The sequence below is a fragment of the Oncorhynchus mykiss genome, chromosome 17 (genome assembly GCF_013265735.2).
Source record: "Oncorhynchus mykiss isolate Arlee chromosome 17, USDA_OmykA_1.1, whole genome shotgun sequence".
In the NCBI taxonomy this organism is placed as follows: domain Eukaryota; kingdom Metazoa; phylum Chordata; class Actinopteri; order Salmoniformes; family Salmonidae; genus Oncorhynchus; species Oncorhynchus mykiss.
This window is the reverse complement of record NC_048581.1, coordinates 12,678,883-12,698,981: the sequence shown is the minus strand read 5'-3', so window position 1 is coordinate 12,698,981 and position 20,099 is coordinate 12,678,883. Positions and strand designations below refer to the sequence as shown.

Genomic DNA, 20,099 nt, shown 5'->3' with positions numbered 1-20,099 from the left:
AAAGTTGTTGAGCTGGGTCTGAGAGCCTTGGACCATGACGGTACCGGTGTGATAAAGATTCACTGTAATAACAACCTTTAAGGGACTGTCATCGACATACACTTTGACCTGTACGGCATAGTTGATGTCGCTCTCTTTAGTGTTGGGGTAGGTTTGGCGCAGGGCCCTACGCCAGGCTGCGGGGTGCGCTGTGTAGAAAACATAGTTGGTTTTGACTCTGTTCTTCAGTGCTTTTTTGTAATCCACTATCAGAGTCTCAGGATGTTTCCTCAAGAATTCTCCCTTGTGATGTTTCCTAGCCTCAGAATCCATACCTTCAGGGTATGGGATTTCAGTCCTGGGCAATCTGAGTAATTTTGTCCCTCTGTCCTAATGTTGCCTGTTGAACATCCAAAACATGCAGAGATCAGAATGCTGAAAACAGAAGTACTAACTTAGTCTCAATCCTAAAGTGCATAAAGCTCATTACAAGTGCCAACAACTGGGTGACACATAGCCTAGAGGTTAAGAGCACTGGCCCTATAATCTGAAATAGTCTGCCGTTCTGCCCTTGAGCAAGGCAGTTAACCCCCAACAACAACTGCTTCCCAGTCGCCGTGGACGTCGATGAAGGAGTTGGGTTAAATGCAGTTGAATAAATTCAGTTGTGAAACTGACTATGTATCGCCTTTCCCCTTTCTCAGCCAAGGTTTATTATTATTATCGTCGTCCACTACAGAAACCAAAACTAACCATGAAAAAAATACAAGATATCATTCTCTTACCAGGAAAATGATGATTCAAATCGCCAAAAATCGCTGCGACTGGCAGCATGTGATTCCAACAGACGAGGTTCCTTCTGCATTTTTCAAAAAGTACAAACGCTAAATACTGTAACAGCATTGGATGGCGCCGACACGTGTCTTCCGGCGGTGTTTTGAGCGGGTGCGTATCACATGAAGATGATGCATCTTGAAAGTGACCAGTGTTTTCCATGTTATTATCATGTAATGTATCTCACGTCCCTATTCATACACAACGAACAACTACTACTACTACACATGTCTACTACTACACAGTATTTGTGTTTACTGCGTCTGCCAGATCAGAGGCAGTAGGGGGGGTGGGGGTGGTTTCTTCCCCATCAGGGCACTTTGGGATGTGGCGTGTGCGTGAGTAGAGAGAGAGTGACTGATGGAGACAGTTATAGTTGGGTGGGCCGTTCGTAATACTGTAGGTGGCATGTGCTTCAGGACATGCTTACAGAGAATGCTGCAAGCGGACCTGCTGTTGCCACACACACCAATTCACCATCCCTACTACACACACACACACACACACCAATTCACCATCCCTACTACACACACACACACACCAATTCACCATCCCTACTACACACACACACACACACACACACACTAATTCAACATCCCTACTACACACACACACACCAGTGACCATCACTACTAGCCATTTCCCAGAGGATATTATAATCTGGTTGTCAATCTTTACCAGGGTTAGTTAGAATTAAAGACACAATTCAGGAAGTGATTTTTAAATGAAAAGCTTCTCCTCTTTCATTTATTTAGAAGTAATCTTGAACTAACTGACTTTAATTTGAAATGACCCCAACCTTGAACTTTACTATACCCATTTACAATGGGCAGAAACCCAAACTCACACATCCCAGTCAGTTAAACATTTACGGAAGGCTAGATTTTAATTTCCTTAATCCAACATCCCACAGAACAGCTGGACATTTCCCCATAAATTATATCAGGGTTTGGTTAGCTATCAAATTCACTGTGTGTACACATCTAACAGCGCTGTCTGTGTGTACACATCTAACAGCGCTGTCTGTGTGTACACATCTAAATGAGCTGTCTGTGTGTACACATCTAACAGCGCTGTCTGTGTGTACACGTCTAACAGAGCTGTCTGTGTACACATCTAACAGAGCTGTCTGTGTACACATCTAACAACGCTGTCTGTGTGTACACATCTAACAGCGCTGTCTGTGTGTACACATCTAAATGAGCTGTCTGTGTGTACACATCTAACAGCGCTGTCTGTGTGTACACGTCTAACAGAGCTGTCTGTGTACACATCTAACAGAGCTGTCTGTGTACACATCTAACAACGCTGTCTGTGTGTACACATCTAACAGAGCTGTCTGTGTGTACACATCTAACATATGTCTGCGTTAGAAGGTAGGGTGACTGGTGCTGTGTTTTCTCTAATCCGATTTAAAAACACCCCTCTTCTAACAAGTCTTTTCTTTCTCACGTAGCAACACACACAAAACAAACACAGATATTCCTAGTCATACACACAACTCTTTCATATTTTATTATATCCTCCAAAGAAGCACTCTGAAACCCCCCAACTCAGAGCACCATTTCTCAGCCACGAGCAGAGCAACAGCCCCTTACTTTTTTGGAGTCCTGGAAGAGACGAGGTACTGTGGACTGGAGTCCTGGAGGAGACGATGTACTGTGGACTGGAGTCCTGGAGGAGACGAGGTACTGTGGACTGGAGTCCTGGAGGAGACGAGGTACTGTGGACTGGAGTCCTGGAGGAGACGAGGTACTGTGGACTGGAGTCCTGGAGGAGACGAGGTACTGTGGACTGGAGTCCTGGAGGAGACGAGGTACTGTGGACTGGAGTCCTGGAGGAGACGAGGTACTGTGGACTGGAGTCCTGGAGGAGACGAGGTACTGTGGACTGGAGTCCTGGAGGAGACGAGGTACTGTGGACTGGAGTCCTGGAGGAGACGAGGTACTGTGGACTGGAGCCCTGGAGGAGACGAGGTACTGTGGACTGGAGCCCTGGAGGAGACGAGGTACTGTGGACTGGAGTCCTGGAGGAGACGAGGTACTGTGGACTGGAGTCCTGGAGGAGACGAGGTACTGTGGACTGGAGCCCTGGAGGAGACTGGGTACTGTGGACTGGAGCCCTGGAGGAGACGAGGTACTGTGGACTGGAGTCCTGGAGGAGACGAGGTACTGTGGACTGGAGCCCTGGAGGAGACTGGGTACTGTGGACTGGAGTCCTGGAGGAGACGAGGTACTGTGGACTGGAGCCCTGGAGGAGACGAGGTACTGTGGACTGGAGTCCTGGAGGAGACGAGGTACTGTGGACTGGAGCCCTGGAGGAGACGAGGTACTGTGGACTGGAGTCCTGGAGGAGACGAGGTACTGTGGACTGGAGTCCTGGAGGAGACGAGGTACTGTGGACTGGAGTCCTGGAGGAGACGAGGTACTGTGGACTGGAGTCCTGGAGGAGACGAGGTACTGTGGACTGGAGCCCTGGAGGAGACGAGGTACTGTGGACTGGAGCCCTGGAGGAGACGAGGTACTGCGGACTGTGTGGAGCTAAAGAGAGAGAGAAGGCCTACATCCCGCACCTAGATCTTCTGCACATATTCTGTCAGATCTGGGCCCTGACAGACCTGGGCCCTGACAGATCTGGGCCCTGACAGATCTGGACCCTGACAGACCTGGGCCCTGATAGACCTGGGCCCTGACAGATCTGGGCCCTGACAGATCTGGGCCCTGACAGATCTGGGCCCTGACAGTTCTGGGCCCTGACAGACCTGGGCCCTGACAGACCTGGGCCCTGACAGACCTGGGCCCTGACAGAGCTGGGCCCTGACAGTAAACATCAGTAAGATAAAAAATAATGTTGTTCCAAAAAATGTCCAGTTGCCAGGACCACAAATATAAATTCCATCTAGACACCATTGCCCTAGAGCACACAAAAAACTATACATCCCTCGGCCTAAACAAAGCTGTGAACGATCTGAGAGACAAGGCAAGAAGCTCCTTCTATGCCATCAAAAGGAACATACAATTTGACATACCAATTAGGATCTGGCTAAGAATACTTAAACCAGTCATAAAACCCATTGCCCTTTATGGTTGTGAGGTCTGGGGTCCGCTCACCAACCAAGAATTCACAAAATGGGACAAACACCAAATTGAGAGGCTGCATGCAGAATTCTGCAAAAATATCCTCTGTGCACACTGCCCACAAAATGAGGTGGAAACTGAGCTGCACTTCCTAACCTCCTGCCCAATGTATGAGCAAATTAGAGACACATATTTCCCTCAGATTACACAGACCCACAAAGAATTCGAAAAACAAACCCAAATTTGATAAACTCCCATATCTATTGGATGAAATACAACAGTGTGCCATCACAGCAGCAAGATTTGTGACCAGTTGCCACGAGAAAAGGGCAACCAGTGAAGAACAAGCACCATTGTAAAAACAACACATATACGTTGATTTATTTTCCCTTTTGTACTTGAACCATTTGTACATCGTTACAACACTGTATATATATATATATATAATATGACATGTGTAATGTCTTTATTCTTTTGGAACTTTTGTGAGTGCAATGTTTATTGTTTGTTTCACATTTGTTTATTATCTACTTTACTTGCTTTGACAATGTTAACATGTTTCCCATGCCAATAAAGCCCTTAAATTGAATTGAAAAATTGAGAGAGAGAGAGAATGCACACAGATGTGAGGCAGATGGGAAAACATGATCTTACATGACTGAATAGAACACATGCCTGATGGACAATAACTACTCCCATTAGTCACTCACTAGTTTCAGTGTAATTGCATCATCACTGTGTGGCAAAGCCCAGTGAAACAGGAAATTCCCCTCACACCAGTAGTGTTTCCCAAATTACAATGAGTAGTACACTATCTGGGCAACAGGGTGTAATTTGGGACACAGACCAGAAGACACTGATTCCCATCAATAGACCAGAGACCTATGACTCGGTTCTGATTCCCATCAATAGACCAGAGACCTATGACTCCGTTAAAGGGTTTTAAAGTGGAGAGTTGGAGGGGTGTGAATATGCTTGTGTTGCTTGTGTGTGTGTGTGTGTGTGTGTGTGTGCATGTATGTTTTTGGGGAAAAAAAACACAGGGGCCACTGTCATGTTAAAAGTTCAAGTTATTATTGACATTATTAAAACAATTATTATTCATCAATTAAAGTGCCAATCCTTAGTTGCGACATCCATTTTTGGACATATAAATGGGTATATAAATTTAGTTAGCACACCTAACATAGGCTATATTCAGATGAATACATTTGAAAATGTGTGTGTGTGTGTTCCTCCATGCACCATTGTTGTTGCCTGATAATTCATTTGGAACCGTGGGGCATTATCGCGTGTCCAGTTAGTTACACGGTGTTTCCTTGGAAACAGGTCACCTGGCAACGCAGCGCAAATACAAAACATGTGATTCTTCACTTCCCCTGTGTGGCTCTTGTTTATGCTGCGACTCCGTTAACTACAATCCTGTGTCGGATCGCAGTGTTTTTAATATCAGGTATCACCAATTCGCCACAAAATGTCTTCAGAAGTTTTAGTGGCCAGACATAATTTCGACAGCAGGTCAGTTGCCCAAGCAGGCGAGCCGTTCCCGCCTCCAGACGCAGAGGCCACATTCAAGGAGGGCTTCTATCCCTCCTCCGGCTTGGCTACGGCGGGGTACCGTTCATCCAAGTACAGCCCGGAGGAATGGCACATCAATAACTTCTCTACCCTTCACCAGGCCGCTACTGACCGAAACAACGCCGAGAGGATTTGCCATGAGTCCAAAACACTGTATCAAGAGACCGAGGCCGGGACTCTGCGCACCCAAGCTGAGGGGACGCGGCACCTGGGAGAGAGACTGCAGCATATCCACTTCTGGAAGTCGGAGCTGCAGCGGCACATCGAGAAGCTGGTGGCCGAGACAGACCTCCTCCTGGGGCAGAAGAGGAGGCTGTTGAAGGCGCTGGACGCCACCGAGATCCCGTTCGCCATCGCCACGGATAACCTAACCTGTCGGGAACGGCGGTTGGGTCCCGACCTGGTTAAAGACGGCGTAGAGGAGGAGCTGCTTAAGGTGATTAAAACAATAACATCGACTTGTCTTTGCTCAAGTCGAAATACTTGTATCATTACTAAATGTTGCCTACACGTTATTTCACTAGAATCCACTCTGAAAATAAGGTGATGGTTGTGTTTGTGTACCGCAGGAGGTGGAGTTGATCAGGAGCATCCAGGCTCTGTTGAAGAGAACGCTGAGTCAGGCTGTCAATCAAATCAAGTGAGTGTCACAATTAGTGTCACAATGAATATTTTAGATGCATCAGCAGTAACTACATACATGGTTTATTTATAAGATCCTCTATTTTCATTTGATTGTGTCATCACACATTTCCACACATTATTCTAGGAAAGGCCTAAAGGACGACAGCTGAGCTGGATTGTAGCCTATTCATTAAGACTACAGCTGAGCTGGGTTGTAGCCTATTCATTAAGACTACAGCTGAGCTGGGTTGTAGCCTATTCATTAAGATGACAGCTGAGCTGGGTTGTAGCCTATTCATTAAGACTACAGCTGAGCTGGGTTGTAGCCTATTCATTAAGACTACAGCTGAGCTGGGTTGTAGCCTATTCATTAAGACGACAGCTGAGCTGGGTTGTAGCCTATTCATTAAGACTACAGCTGAGCTGGGTTGTAGCCTATTCATTAAGACTACAGCTGAGCTGGGTTGTAGCCTATTCATTAAGACTACAGCTGAGCTGGGTTGTAGCCTATTCATTAAGACTACAGCTGAGCTGGGTTGTAGCCTATTCATTAAGACTACAGCTGAGCTGGGTTGTAGCCTATTCATTAAGACTACAGCTGAGCTGGGTTGTAGCCTATTCATTAAGACGACAGCTGAGCTGGGTTGTAGCCTATTCATTAAGACTACAGCTGAGCTGGGTTGTAGCCTATTCATTAAGACGACAGCTGAGCTGGGTTGTAGCCTATTCATTAAGACTACAGCTGAGCTGGGTTGTAGCCTATTCATTAAGACGACAGCTGAGCTGGGTTGTAGCCTATTCATTAAGACTACAGCTGAGCTGGGTTGTAGCCTATTCATTAAGACGACAGCTGAGCTGGGTTGTAGCCTATTCATTAAGACTACAGCTGAGCTGGGTTGTAGCCTATTCATTAAGACTACAGCTGAGCTGGGTTGTAGCCTATTCATTAAGACGACAGCTGAGCTGGGTTGTAGCCTATTCATTAAGACTACAGTTGAGCTGGGTTGTAGCCTATTCATTAAGACTACAGCTGAGCTGGGTTGTAGCCTATTCATTAAGACTACAGCTGAGCTGGGTTGTAGCCTATTCATTAAGACTACAGCTGAGCTGGGTTGTAGCCTATTCATTAAGACTACAGCTGAGCTGGGTTGTAGCCTATTCATTAAGACTACAGCTGAGCTGGGTTGTAGCCTATTCATTAAGACTACAGCTGAGCTGGGTTGTAGCCTATTCATTAAGACTACAGCTGAGCTGGGTTGTAGCCTATTCATTAAGACGACAGCTGAGCTGGGTTGTAGCCTATTCATTAAGACTACAGCTGAGCTGGGTTGTAGCCTATTCATTAAGACTACAGCTGAGCTGGGTTGTAGCCTATTCATTAAGACTACAGCTGAGCTGGGTTGTAGCCTATTCATTAAGACTACAGCTGAGCTGGGTTGTAGCCTATTCATTAAGACGACAGCTGAGCTGGGTTGTAGCCTATTCATTAAGACTACAGCTGAGCTGGGTTGTAGCCTATTCATTAAGACTACAGCTGAGCTGGGTTGTAGCCTATTCATTAAGACGACAGCTGAGCTGGGTTGTAGCCTATTCATTAAGACTACAGCTGAGCTGGGTTGTAGCCTATTCATTAAGACTACAGCTGAGCTGGGTTGTAGCCTATTCATTAAGACTACAGCTGAGCTGGGTTGTAGCCTATTCATTAAGACTACAGCTGAGCTGGGTTGTAGCCTATTCATTAAGACTACAGCTGAGCTGGGTTGTAGCCTATTCATTAAGACTACAGCTGAGCTGGGTTGTAGCCTATTCATTAAGACTACAGCTGAGCTGGGTTGTAGCCTATTCATTAAGACGACAGCTGAGCTGGGTTGTAGCCTATTCATTAAGACTACAGCTGAGCTGGGTTGTAGCCTATTCATTAAGACTACAGCTGAGCTGGGTTGTAGCCTATTCATTAAGACTACAGCTGAGCTGGGTTGTAGCCTATTCATTAAGACTACAGCTGAGCTGGGTTGTAGCCTATTCATTAAGACAACAGCTGAGCTGGGTTGTAGCCTATTCATTAAGACGACAGCTGAGCTGGGTTGTAGCCTATTCATTAAGACTACAGCTGAGCTGGGTTGTAGCCTATTCATTAAGACTACAGCTGAGCTGGGTTGTAGCCTATTCATTAAGACTACAGCTGAGCTGGGTTGTAGCCTATTCATTAAGACTACAGCTGAGCTGGGTTGTAGCCTATTCATTAAGACGACAGCTGAGCTGGGTTGTAGCCTATTCATTAAGACTACAGCTGAGCTGGGTTGTAGCCTATTCATTAAGACTACAGCTGAGCTGGGTTGTAGCCTATTCATTAAGACTACAGCTGAGCTGGGTTGTAGCCTATTCATTAAGACTACAGCTGAGCTGGGTTGTAGCCTATTCATTAAGACTACAGCTGAGCTGGGTTGTAGCCTATTCATTAAGACTACAGCTGAGCTGGGTTGTAGCCTATTCATTAAGACTACAGCTGAGCTGGGTTGTAGCCTATTCATTAAGACGACAGCTGAGCTGGGTTGTAGCCTATTCATTAAGACTACAGCTGAGCTGGGTTGTAGCCTATTCATTAAGACGACAGCTGAGCTGGGTTGTAGCCTATTCATTAAGACTACAGCTGAGCTGGGTTGTAGCCTATTCATTAAGACGACAGCTGAGCTGGGTTGTAGCCTATTCATTAAGACTACAGCTGAGCTGGGTTGTAGCCTATTCATTAAGACGACAGCTGAGCTGGGTTGTAGCCTATTCATTAAGACTACAGCTGAGCTGGGTTGTAGCCTATTCATTAAGACTACAGCTGAGCTGGGTTGTAGCCTATTCATTAAGACGACAGCTGAGCTGGGTTGTAGCCTATTCATTAAGACTACAGTTGAGCTGGGTTGTAGCCTATTCATTAAGACTACAGCTGAGCTGGGTTGTAGCCTATTCATTAAGACTACAGCTGAGCTGGGTTGTAGCCTATTCATTAAGACTACAGCTGAGCTGGGTTGTAGCCTATTCATTAAGACTACAGCTGAGCTGGGTTGTAGCCTATTCATTAAGACTACAGCTGAGCTGGGTTGTAGCCTATTCATTAAGACTACAGCTGAGCTGGGTTGTAGCCTATTCATTAAGACTACAGCTGAGCTGGGTTGTAGCCTATTCATTAAGACGACAGCTGAGCTGGGTTGTAGCCTATTCATTAAGACTACAGCTGAGCTGGGTTGTAGCCTATTCATTAAGACTACAGCTGAGCTGGGTTGTAGCCTATTCATTAAGACTACAGCTGAGCTGGGTTGTAGCCTATTCATTAAGACTACAGCTGAGCTGGGTTGTAGCCTATTCATTAAGACGACAGCTGAGCTGGGTTGTAGCCTATTCATTAAGACTACAGCTGAGCTGGGTTGTAGCCTATTCATTAAGACTACAGCTGAGCTGGGTTGTAGCCTATTCATTAAGACGACAGCTGAGCTGGGTTGTAGCCTATTCATTAAGACTACAGCTGAGCTGGGTTGTAGCCTATTCATTAAGACTACAGCTGAGCTGGGTTGTAGCCTATTCATTAAGACTACAGCTGAGCTGGGTTGTAGCCTATTCATTAAGACTACAGCTGAGCTGGGTTGTAGCCTATTCATTAAGACTACAGCTGAGCTGGGTTGTAGCCTATTCATTAAGACTACAGCTGAGCTGGGTTGTAGCCTATTCATTAAGACTACAGCTGAGCTGGGTTGTAGCCTATTCATTAAGACGACAGCTGAGCTGGGTTGTAGCCTATTCATTAAGACTACAGCTGAGCTGGGTTGTAGCCTATTCATTAAGACTACAGCTGAGCTGGGTTGTAGCCTATTCATTAAGACTACAGCTGAGCTGGGTTGTAGCCTATTCATTAAGACTACAGCTGAGCTGGGTTGTAGCCTATTCATTAAGACAACAGCTGAGCTGGGTTGTAGCCTATTCATTAAGACGACAGCTGAGCTGGGTTGTAGCCTATTCATTAAGACTACAGCTGAGCTGGGTTGTAGCCTATTCATTAAGACTACAGCTGAGCTGGGTTGTAGCCTATTCATTAAGACTACAGCTGAGCTGGGTTGTAGCCTATTCATTAAGACTACAGCTGAGCTGGGTTGTAGCCTATTCATTAAGACGACAGCTGAGCTGGGTTGTAGCCTATTCATTAAGACTACAGCTGAGCTGGGTTGTAGCCTATTCATTAAGACTACAGCTGAGCTGGGTTGTAGCCTATTCATTAAGACTACAGCTGAGCTGGGTTGTAGCCTATTCATTAAGACTACAGCTGAGCTGGGTTGTAGCCTATTCATTAAGACGACAGCTGAGCTGGGTTGTAGCCTATTCATTAAGACTACAGCTGAGCTGGGTTGTAGCCTATTCATTAAGACTACAGCTGAGCTGGGTTGTAGCCTATTCATTAAGACGACAGCTGAGCTGGGTTGTAGCCTATTCATTAAGACTACAGCTGAGCTGGGTTGTAGCCTATTCATTAAGACTACAGCTGAGCTGGGTTGTAGCCTATTCATTAAGACTACAGCTGAGCTGGGTTGTAGCCTATTCATTAAGACTACAGCTGAGCTGGGTTGTAGCCTATTCATTAAGACTACAGCTGAGCTGGGTTGTAGCCTATTCATTAAGACTACAGCTGAGCTGGGTTGTAGCCTATTCATTAAGACTACAGCTGAGCTGGGTTGTAGCCTATTCATTAAGACTACAGCTGAGCTGGGTTGTAGCCTATTCATTAAGACGACAGCTGAGCTGGGTTGTAGCCTATTCATTAAGACTACAGCTGAGCTGGGTTGTAGCCTATTCATTAAGACTACAGCTGAGCTGGGTTGTAGCCTATTCATTAAGACTACAGCTGAGCTGGGTTGTAGCCTATTCATTAAGACTACAGCTGAGCTGGGTTGTAGCCTATTCATTAAGACAACAGCTGAGCTGGGTTGTAGCCTATTCATTAAGACGACAGCTGAGCTGGGTTGTAGCCTATTCATTAAGACTACAGCTGAGCTGGGTTGTAGCCTATTCATTAAGACTACAGCTGAGCTGGGTTGTAGCCTATTCATTAAGACTACAGCTGAGCTGGGTTGTAGCCTATTCATTAAGACTACAGCTGAGCTGGGTTGTAGCCTATTCATTAAGACTACAGCTGAGCTGGGTTGTAGCCTATTCACTAAGACTACAGCTGAGCTGGGTTGTAGCCTATTCATTAAGACTACAGCTGAGCTGGGTTGTAGCCTATTCATTAAGACTACAGCTGAGCTGGGTTGTAGCCTATTCATTAAGACTACAGCTGAGCTGGGTTGTAGCCTATTCATTAAGACTACAGCTGAGCTGGGTTGTAGCCTATTCATTAAGACTACAGCTGAGCTGGGTTGTAGCCTATTCATTAAGACGACAGCTGAGCTGGGTTGTAGCCTATTCATTAAGACGACAGCTGAGCTGGGTTGTAGCCTATTCATTAAGACGACAGCTGAGCTGGGTTGTAGCCTATTCATTAAGACTACAGCTGAGCTGGGTTGTAGCCTATTCATTAAGACTACAGCTGAGCTGGGTTGTAGCCTATTCATTAAGACTACAGCTGAGCTGGGTTGTAGCCTATTCATTAAGACTACAGCTGAGCTGGGTTGTAGCCTATTCATTAAGACTACAGCTGAGCTGGGTTGTAGCCTATTCATTAAGACGACAGCTAAGCTGGGTTGTAGCCTATTCATTAAGACTACAGCTGAGCTGGGTTGTAGTCTATTCATTAAGACTACAGCTGAGCTGGGTTGTAGCCTATTCATTAAGACTACAGCTGAGCTGGGTTGTAGTCTATTCATTAAGACTACAGCTGAGCTGGGTTGTAGCCTATTCATTAGGCACTAAAAAAAGGAAATTAGACTCAAACAGGGATGGACTACCTAAAGTTGCCCTATAAGAAACGTTCATTTTTGTTTCCCATTGCATATTGTTTGTCTAAGTTTTGCTCAGTGTCTATTAATAAATGGGACCCTGATATGGGGAACAAGGTGTCCTTTGAGTTTTAGTCTTCTGGCTCCCCCTACTGTCTGGAGCACGTAGGTACTCGCACAAACCATGCAAACCATACAAACCAATTGCTATTAAAAAAAGTGTGCGGTGCATCAACTCTTCATTTAACGGATTACAGTTTGAATCGGACAGCAACCAATCAAATTGTGCAAGAATTGTGTCACAAAACAGATTGCAACTTCATGCGGGAAGAAAGTTACAGACGGAGGCGCAACAATTTCCAACTTTGTTCGACATTTGAATCTGCACAAAGAAAGGTAAGTCGGGGCTAATATAGCCGACAGTTATATATTTTATTACTTTAATAGAGTATCATGTGGGCTAAGATAATGTTAAATCAATGAGCCTCCACACAGTCAGTCAGTGCGGGAACGTGATCATTTGCACCCACACTTGAGCTACAACTGGCTAGGCAATTGGTAGCCTAAAGCCTGCCTGATGTTACTGCTGTTCCTAAAACAAGGTTGGGCGATTGTGTACAAGCCTACATTGCCCGATTGCGCCCCATAGCGATCCTCGATAGTCGATCACTATGGGGACGGGGACTTTCTCAGGGCTACCCATGTATTTCCATGGAAATATAACATTTATTTGGAAAGTAATAAATATATAGATATTTTAAAAAGCATTCATGATTTGCGTAAATGTAATATACTAACTATTACTCTTGTTAAAAATATGAAATGGTATTACATTTGGCGAAGAGCACATTATGACTTGTTTAGGACTCAAAACTCAAAGTTTAGGACTTGAGACTTGACTTGATACTTGACGTTCTTGACTCCGGACTTGACTCAGACTTGCCTGTCTTGACTTGGGACTTGACTTGAGTGCTAAGACTTGAGACTTACTTGTGACTTGTAAAACTGAAACGTGTCTGAAACAGTCATTACTTTACTAACGTTGTGATTCATCCAGGCTGTATCACATCCGGCCGTGATTGGGAGTCCCATAGGGTGGCGCACAATTGGCCCAGCGTCGTCCGGGTTTAGCCTGGGGTAGGCCGTGATTGTAAATAATAATTTGCTCTTAACTGACTTGCCTAGTTAAAGAAAGGTTAAATCATTAAAAAAAATATTGTTCCAAAAAAACATAGTTAGCACACCCAACATTTGAAAAGTGTGTGTGTGTGTTCATCCATCAATCATTTGTTTTTAGCCTTCTTGAAAATTAATTTTAAACAGTGGGGCATTATCGTGTGTCCAGCTACTCACAGTGCTTCATTGGAAAATGGTAACCTGGCAACACATCGCAAATAAAAAAATGTATTCTTAATTTCACGTCCCCTGTGTTGCTAAGGCCCATCCTGTACTCCCTGTTCACCCACGACTGCGTGGTCCCACACGACTCCAACACCATCAACAAGTTTGCTGACGATACAACGGTGGTAGGCCTCGTCACCGACAACAATGAAACAGCCTACAGGGAGGAGGTCAGAGACCTGGCAGTGTGGTGCCAGGACAACAACCTCTCCCTCATCGTGGACTACAGAGAGGAGGTCAGAGACCTGGCAGTGTGGTGCCAGGACAACAACCTCTCCCTCATCGTGGACTACAGAGAGGAGGTCAGAGACCTGGCAGTGTGGTGCCAGGACAACAACCTCTCCCTCATCGTGGACTACAGAGAGGAGGTCAGAGACCTGGCAGTGTGGTGCCAGGACAACAACCTCTCCCTCAACGTGGACAAGACAAAGGGGCTGATCTGGACTACAGGAAACGGAGGGCCGAGCCTCTACACTCCGCACCGCCTGGTATGGCAACTGATCGGTGTCCGACCGCTAGGCGCTACAGAGGGTAGTGCGTATGGCCCAGTACATAACTGGGGCTGAGCTCCCTGCCATCCAGGACCTCTATACCAGGCGGTGTCAGAGTAAGGCCCTAAAAATTGTCAAAGACTCCAGCCACTCTAGTCATAGACGGTTCTCTCTGCTACCGCATGGCAAGCACTACCGGAGCGCCAAGTCTAGGACCAAAAGGCTCCTGAACAGCTTCTACCCCAAAGCTATTAGACTGCTGAACAGTTAATTACATGACTATTATACTGCTGAACAGTTAATCACATGACTATTATACTGCTGAACAGTTAATCACATGGCTGTTATACTGCTGAACAGTTAATCACATGACTATTATACTGCTGAACAGTTAATCACATGACTATTATACTGCTGAACAGTTAATCACATGACTATTATACTGCTGAACAGTTAATCAAATGACTATTATACTGCTGAACAGTTAATCACATGACTATTATACTGCTGAACAGTTAATCACATGACTATTAGAGTGCTGAACAGTTAATCACATGGCTATTATACTGCTGAACAGTTAATCACATGACTATTATACTGCTGAACAGTTAATCACATGACTATTATACTGCTGAACAGTTAATCACATGGCTATTATACTGCTGAACAGTTAATCACATGACTATTATACTGCTGAACAGTTAATCACATGGCTATTATACTGCTGAACAGTTAATCACATGACTATTATACTGCTGAACAGTTAATCACATGACTATTATACTGCTGAACAGTTAATCACATGGCTATTATACTGCTGAACAGTTAATCACATGACTATTATACTGCTGAACAGTTAATCACATGACTATTATACTGCTGAACAGTTAATCACATGACTATTATACTGCTGAACAGTTAATCACATGACTATTATACTGCTGAACAGTTAGTCACATGACTATTAGAGTGCTGAACAGTTAATCACATGACTATTAGAGTGCTGAACAGTTAATCACATGGCTATTATACTGCTGAACAGTTAGTCACATGACTATTATACTGCTGAACAGTTAATCACATGGCTATTATACTGCTGAACAGTTAATCACATGGCTATCCTCACTTCAGCTTTTCACTCCCTATCAGACCCTCACACTGGCTTTCTGCCCCTCACTGTGTCCCACTGTGTGTGTATCAGGTGTAACAGAGATGCCAAGCAGACTCTAGAGCTGGACTGGTCTGATAAGTACCAGGCCTACAGTCTGGATGACCAGTGTGGTCGCTACAACAACATGAGTACTGACACACAGTACCACCCCAACTCAGAGAACCTACAGGACCAGTGAGTAGCTGTATAATACACACAGTACCACCCCAACTCAGAGAACCTACAGGACCAGTGAGTAGCTGTATAATACACTCAGTACCACTCCAACACAGTACCACCCCAACTCAGTACCACCCCGACACAGTACCACCCCACCTCAGTACCAGCCCAACTCAGAGAACCTACAGGACCAGTGAGTAGCTGTATAATACACTCAGTACCACTCCAACACAGTACCACCCCAACTCAGTACCACCCCAACTCAGAGAACCTACAGGACCAGTGAGTAGCTGTATAATACACTCAGTACCACTCCAACACAGCACCACCCCAACTCAGTACCACCCCAACCCAGTACCACCCCAACTCAGTACCAGCCCAACTCAGTACCACCCCAACTCAGACAACCTACAGGACCAGTGAGTAGCTGTATAATACACACAGTACCACCCCAACTCAGTACCACCCCAACTCAGTACCACCCCAACTCAGTACCACCCCAACCCAGTACCACCCCAACTCAGTACCACCCCAACTCAGTACCACCCCAACTCAGTACCACCCCAACTCAGTACCACCCCAACTCAGTACCACCCCAACCCAGTACCACCCCAACTCAGTACCACCCCAACTCAGTACCACCCCAACCCAGTACCACCCCAACCCAGTACCACCCCAACCCAGTACCACCCCAACCCAGTACCACCCCAACTCAGTACCACCCCAACTCAGTACCACCCCAACTCAGTACCACCCCAACTCAGTACCACCCCAACTCAGTACCACCCCAACCCAGTACCACCCCAACTCAGTACCACCCCAACTCAGTACCACCCCAACTCAGTACCACCCCAACTCAGTACCACCCCAACTCAGTACCACCCCAACCCAGTACCACCCCAACCCAGTACCACCCCAACCCAGTACCACCCCAACTCAGTACCACCCCAACTCAGTACCACCCCAACTCAGTACCACCCCAACTCAGTACCACCCCAACTCAGTACCACCCCAACTCAGACACCACGTTGGTGTGTATTAATAGTGTGTTAACATCTCCCTCCTCTCTCCCAGGCTGTGTAACCGTGATGCGTGGGTGTCTTTCACCCAGGACAACCTGTCTGTGGCTCAGCGGGAGGAGCAGGCCAGCGTGGAGCTCAGGCTGCTGGTGGAGAGAGTCCTACAGGAGACGGCTGAGGACCTGAGGGTCCAGTGCTCTAACGTAGACCAGGCCTTCAGCCAGCGCTGTCTGCAGCTCACTGAGGCCAAGACACAGCTACAACTGCACCTCACTCAGGTGTGTTGGGGTGGGGGGGTTGGTGGAGGTGGTGTGTGTGTGTGTCGTTTCAATGGCCAAAACTCAACCCTTCCTCTAATTAAACAAAACATACAGAAATTGGCGCCTACCCAGCAGGCAAAGGGAATGTTTTCATCTGAAGACCTGAAGGTTTTCATGACATTCAGCGCCCTCAGAAAGTATTCAGACCCCTTCCCCTTTTTACACATTTTGTGACGTTACAGTCATATTCTAAAATGGATACAATCGTTTTTTTATCCTCCTCAATCTACACACAATACCCCATAATGACATCACAATACCCCATAATGACATCACAATACCCCATAATGACATCACAATACCCCATAATGACATCACAATACCCCATAATGACATCACAATAACCCATAATGACATCACAATACCCCATAATGACATCACAATACCCCATAATGACATCACAATAACCCATAATGACGTCACAATACCCCATAATGACATCACAATACCCCATAATGACACCACAATACCCCATAATGACATCACAATACCCCATAATGACATCACAATACCCCATAATGACATCACAATACCCCATAATGACATCACAATACCCCATAATGACATCACAATAACCCATAATGACGTCACAATACCCCATAATGACATCACAATACCCCATAATGACAAAGTGAAAACAGGTCTGATGAAACCAAGATTGAACTCTTTGGCTTGAATGTCAAGCGTCACGTCTGGAGGAAACCTGACACCATCCCTACGGTGAAGCATGGTGGTGGCAGCATCATGCTGTGGGGATGTTTTTCAGGGGCAGGCGCAATAGTATAGTCAGGATCGAGGCAAAGATGAATGGAGCGATCCTTGATGAAAACCTGCTCCAGAGTGCTCAGGATCTCAGACGGGGACAAAGGTTCAGCTTCCAACAGAATAATAACCCTAAGCACACAGCCAAGACAACACAAGAGTGTCTTCAGGACAAGTCTCTGAATGTCCTTGAGTGGCCCAGCCAGAGTCCGGACTTGAACCTGATCGAACATCTCTGGAGAGACCTGAAAATATCTGTGCAGTGACACTCCCCATCCAACCTGACAGAGCTTGAGAGGATCTGCAGAGAAGAATGGGAGAAACTCCCCAAATACAGGTGTGCCAAGCTTGTAGTCTCATACCCAAGAAGACTCAAGGCTGTAATTGCTGCCAAAGCTTCTTCAACAAAGTACTGAGTGAAGGGTCTGAATACTTATATAAATGGGATACTTCTTTTGTTGCATAGAATGCTGCACCTGAACTCAACACTGTGTGTGTCTGTGTCTGTGTCTGTGTCTGTGTGTGTCTGTGTGTGTCTGTGTGTGTGTGTCTGTGTGTGTGTCTGTGTCTGTGTGTGTGTCTGTGTCTGTGTGTCTGTGTCTGTGTGTGTGTCTGTGTGTGTGTGTGTATGTGTCTGTGTGTGTGTGTCTGTGTCTGTGTGTGTGTCTGTGTCTGTGTGTGTCTGTGTGTGTGTGTCTGTGTCTGTGTGTGTGTGTGTGTCTGTGTGTGTGTGTGTGTCTGTGTCTGTGTGTGTCTGTGTGTGTGTGTATGTGTCTGTGTGTGTGTGTCTGTGTGTGTGTATGTGTCTGTGTGTCTGTGTGTGTGTGTGTGTCTGTGTGTGTGTGTATGTGTCTGTGTGTGTGTGTCTGTGTCTGTGTGTGTGTGTGTGTGTCTGTGTGTGTCTGTGTGTGTGTGTCTGTGTGTGTGTATGTGTGTGTATGTGTGTGTGTCTGTGTGTGTGTATGTGTGTGTGTCTGTGTGTGTGTATGTGTATGTGTGTGTGTGTGTGTATGTGTGTGTGTGTGTGTAGATCCTGGATCAGATCGGGGCCCAGGAAAGGAACATTGTGTCTCTTCAGCAGGCTCTGTATGATAAAGAGGCCCCTCTGAGAGTGGCTCAGTCCCGGCTGCACCAACGCTCACACAGACCCCACATGGAGCTCTGTAGGGACAACCCACAATTCAGGTACACACACAAACAGACAGAAGCACACACAGAGATGCAAGCCAGTAAGCACTCACACGGACATACACACAAACACACACCCAAACCTATCTGTCTATTGCACTCTCTCTCCCATCTTTCACAAACACCTACACTGGGATGACAAGCTCCTCTCCTTCCCCTTTATCTCTCTCTCTCTCTCTCTCTCTCTCTCTCTCTCTCTCTCTCTCTCTCTCTCTCTCTCGGTTTCTCTTCCCGTCCCTCTATCCTCTCTGTCGCTCTCTCTCTCTCCTTCTTGTGCTCCCTCTCTCTCTCTCTCTGTCTCCAGCCTGGTGGGCGAGGCAGGTCAGATCTCCCAGACCATGTCATCCCTGCAGCAGCAGCTGTCTGCAGCGCGGAGCTCCCTGTCCCACCTGGAGGAGTCCCGCATGGTGCTGGAGAAGGACATCGGCTGTAAGACCCACAGCCTGCTCATCGACAGGGACAAGTGCATGTCCCACCGCACCCGCTACCCCACCATCATAGCCCTGTCTGGGTACTGAAGAGAGAGAGACAGGGGGATATGGGGACGTGTGTGTGTGTGTGTGTGTGTGTGTGTGTGTGTGTGTGTGTGTGTGTGTGTGTGTGTGTGTGTGTGTGTGTGTGTGTGTGTGTGTGTGTGTGATCAAGTCTGTATTAGTGACTAGTGCAACATTGTGTGCATTTGCTTGGTGTTTCCAGTTGTGTTGTGTCAATCAATAAAGGCTTGTCTGTCACAGCTGAATGATCACTAGACACTCGTCTAAGAGTGTACACTAAAGCAATAAGATTCTCCCTTCCCTCTGCCCTCGATCATGTAACCCAGGGCAACCAAACTTCTTCCTACAGATCAACGGTCCTGTAGGTTTACACTCCAACCCTGTTCATACAGATCTACTGTCCTGTAGGTTTACACTCCAACCCTGTTCCTACAGATCAACGGTCCTGTAGGTTTACACTCCAACCCTGTTCCTACAGATCTACTGTCCTGTAGGTTTACACTCCAACCCTGTTCCTACAGATCTACTGTCCTGTAGGTTTACACTCCAACCCTGTTCCTCCAGATCAACGGTCCTGTAGGTTTACACTCCAACCCTGTTCATACAGATCTACTGTCCTGTAGGTTTACACTCCAACCCTGTTCATACAGATCTACTGTCCTGTAGGTTTACACTCCAACCCTGTTCCTACAGATCTACTGTCCTGTAGGTTTACACTCCAACCCTGTTCCTACAGATCAACGGTCCTGTAGGTTTACACTCCAACCCTGTTCCTACAGATCTACTGTCCTGTAGGTTTACACTCCAACCCTGTTCCTCCAGATCAACGGTCCTGTAGGTTTACACTCCAACCCTGTTCCTCCAGATCAACGGTCCTGTAGGTTTACACTCCAACCCTGTTCCTACAGATCTACTGTCCTGTAGGTTTACACTCCAACCCTGTTCCTCCAGATCAACGGTCCTGTAGGTTTACACTCCAACCCTGTTCCTACAGATCTACTGTCCTGTAGGTTTACACTCCAACCCTGTTCCTCCAGATCAACGGTCCTGTAGGTTTACACTCCAACCCTGTTCATACAGATCTACT

The 20,099-nt window shown here is 46.3% G+C and overlaps 1 protein-coding gene across 2 annotated transcripts; it reads left to right on the top strand.

Annotated features, from left to right (window-relative positions):
- Positions 1–5,231: 5,231 nt before the first annotated feature.
- LOC110495050 (tektin-4-like) lies at positions 5,232–19,257 on the top strand. 2 transcript variants are annotated; one of them, XM_036949019.1, is made up of 6 exons: positions 5,233–5,904; positions 6,038–6,108; positions 15,101–15,244; positions 16,304–16,526; positions 18,361–18,515; positions 18,823–19,257. In XM_036949019.1, the coding sequence occupies exons 1-6, from the start codon at positions 5,365–5,367 to the stop codon at positions 19,034–19,036; spliced, it is 1,347 nt and encodes a 448-aa protein (XP_036804914.1). In that variant the 5' UTR covers positions 5,233–5,364; the 3' UTR covers positions 19,037–19,257. The 2 variants fall into 2 exon arrangements, with proteins under 2 accessions (XP_036804915.1, XP_036804914.1); XM_036949020.1 differs by lacking the exon at positions 15,101–15,244 and having other exon boundaries at positions 5,232–5,904.
- Positions 19,258–20,099: the final 842 nt, after the last annotated feature.

What these genes read in the sequence shown, in the direction of transcription:
- LOC110495050 (XM_036949019.1), top strand. Translation starts at nt 5,365, where the DNA reads ATGTCTTCAGAAGTTTTAGTGGCCAGACATAATTTCGACAGCAGGTCA. An exon ending in TAGAGGAGGAGCTGCTTAAG is followed by an intron (nt 5,905 to 6,037) that starts GTGATTAAAACA and finishes TGTGTACCGCAG; the next exon opens with GAGGTGGAGTTGATCAGGAG. An exon ending in TCAGAGAACCTACAGGACCA is followed by an intron (nt 15,245 to 16,303) that starts GTGAGTAGCTGT and finishes CCTCTCTCCCAG; the next exon opens with GCTGTGTAACCGTGATGCGT.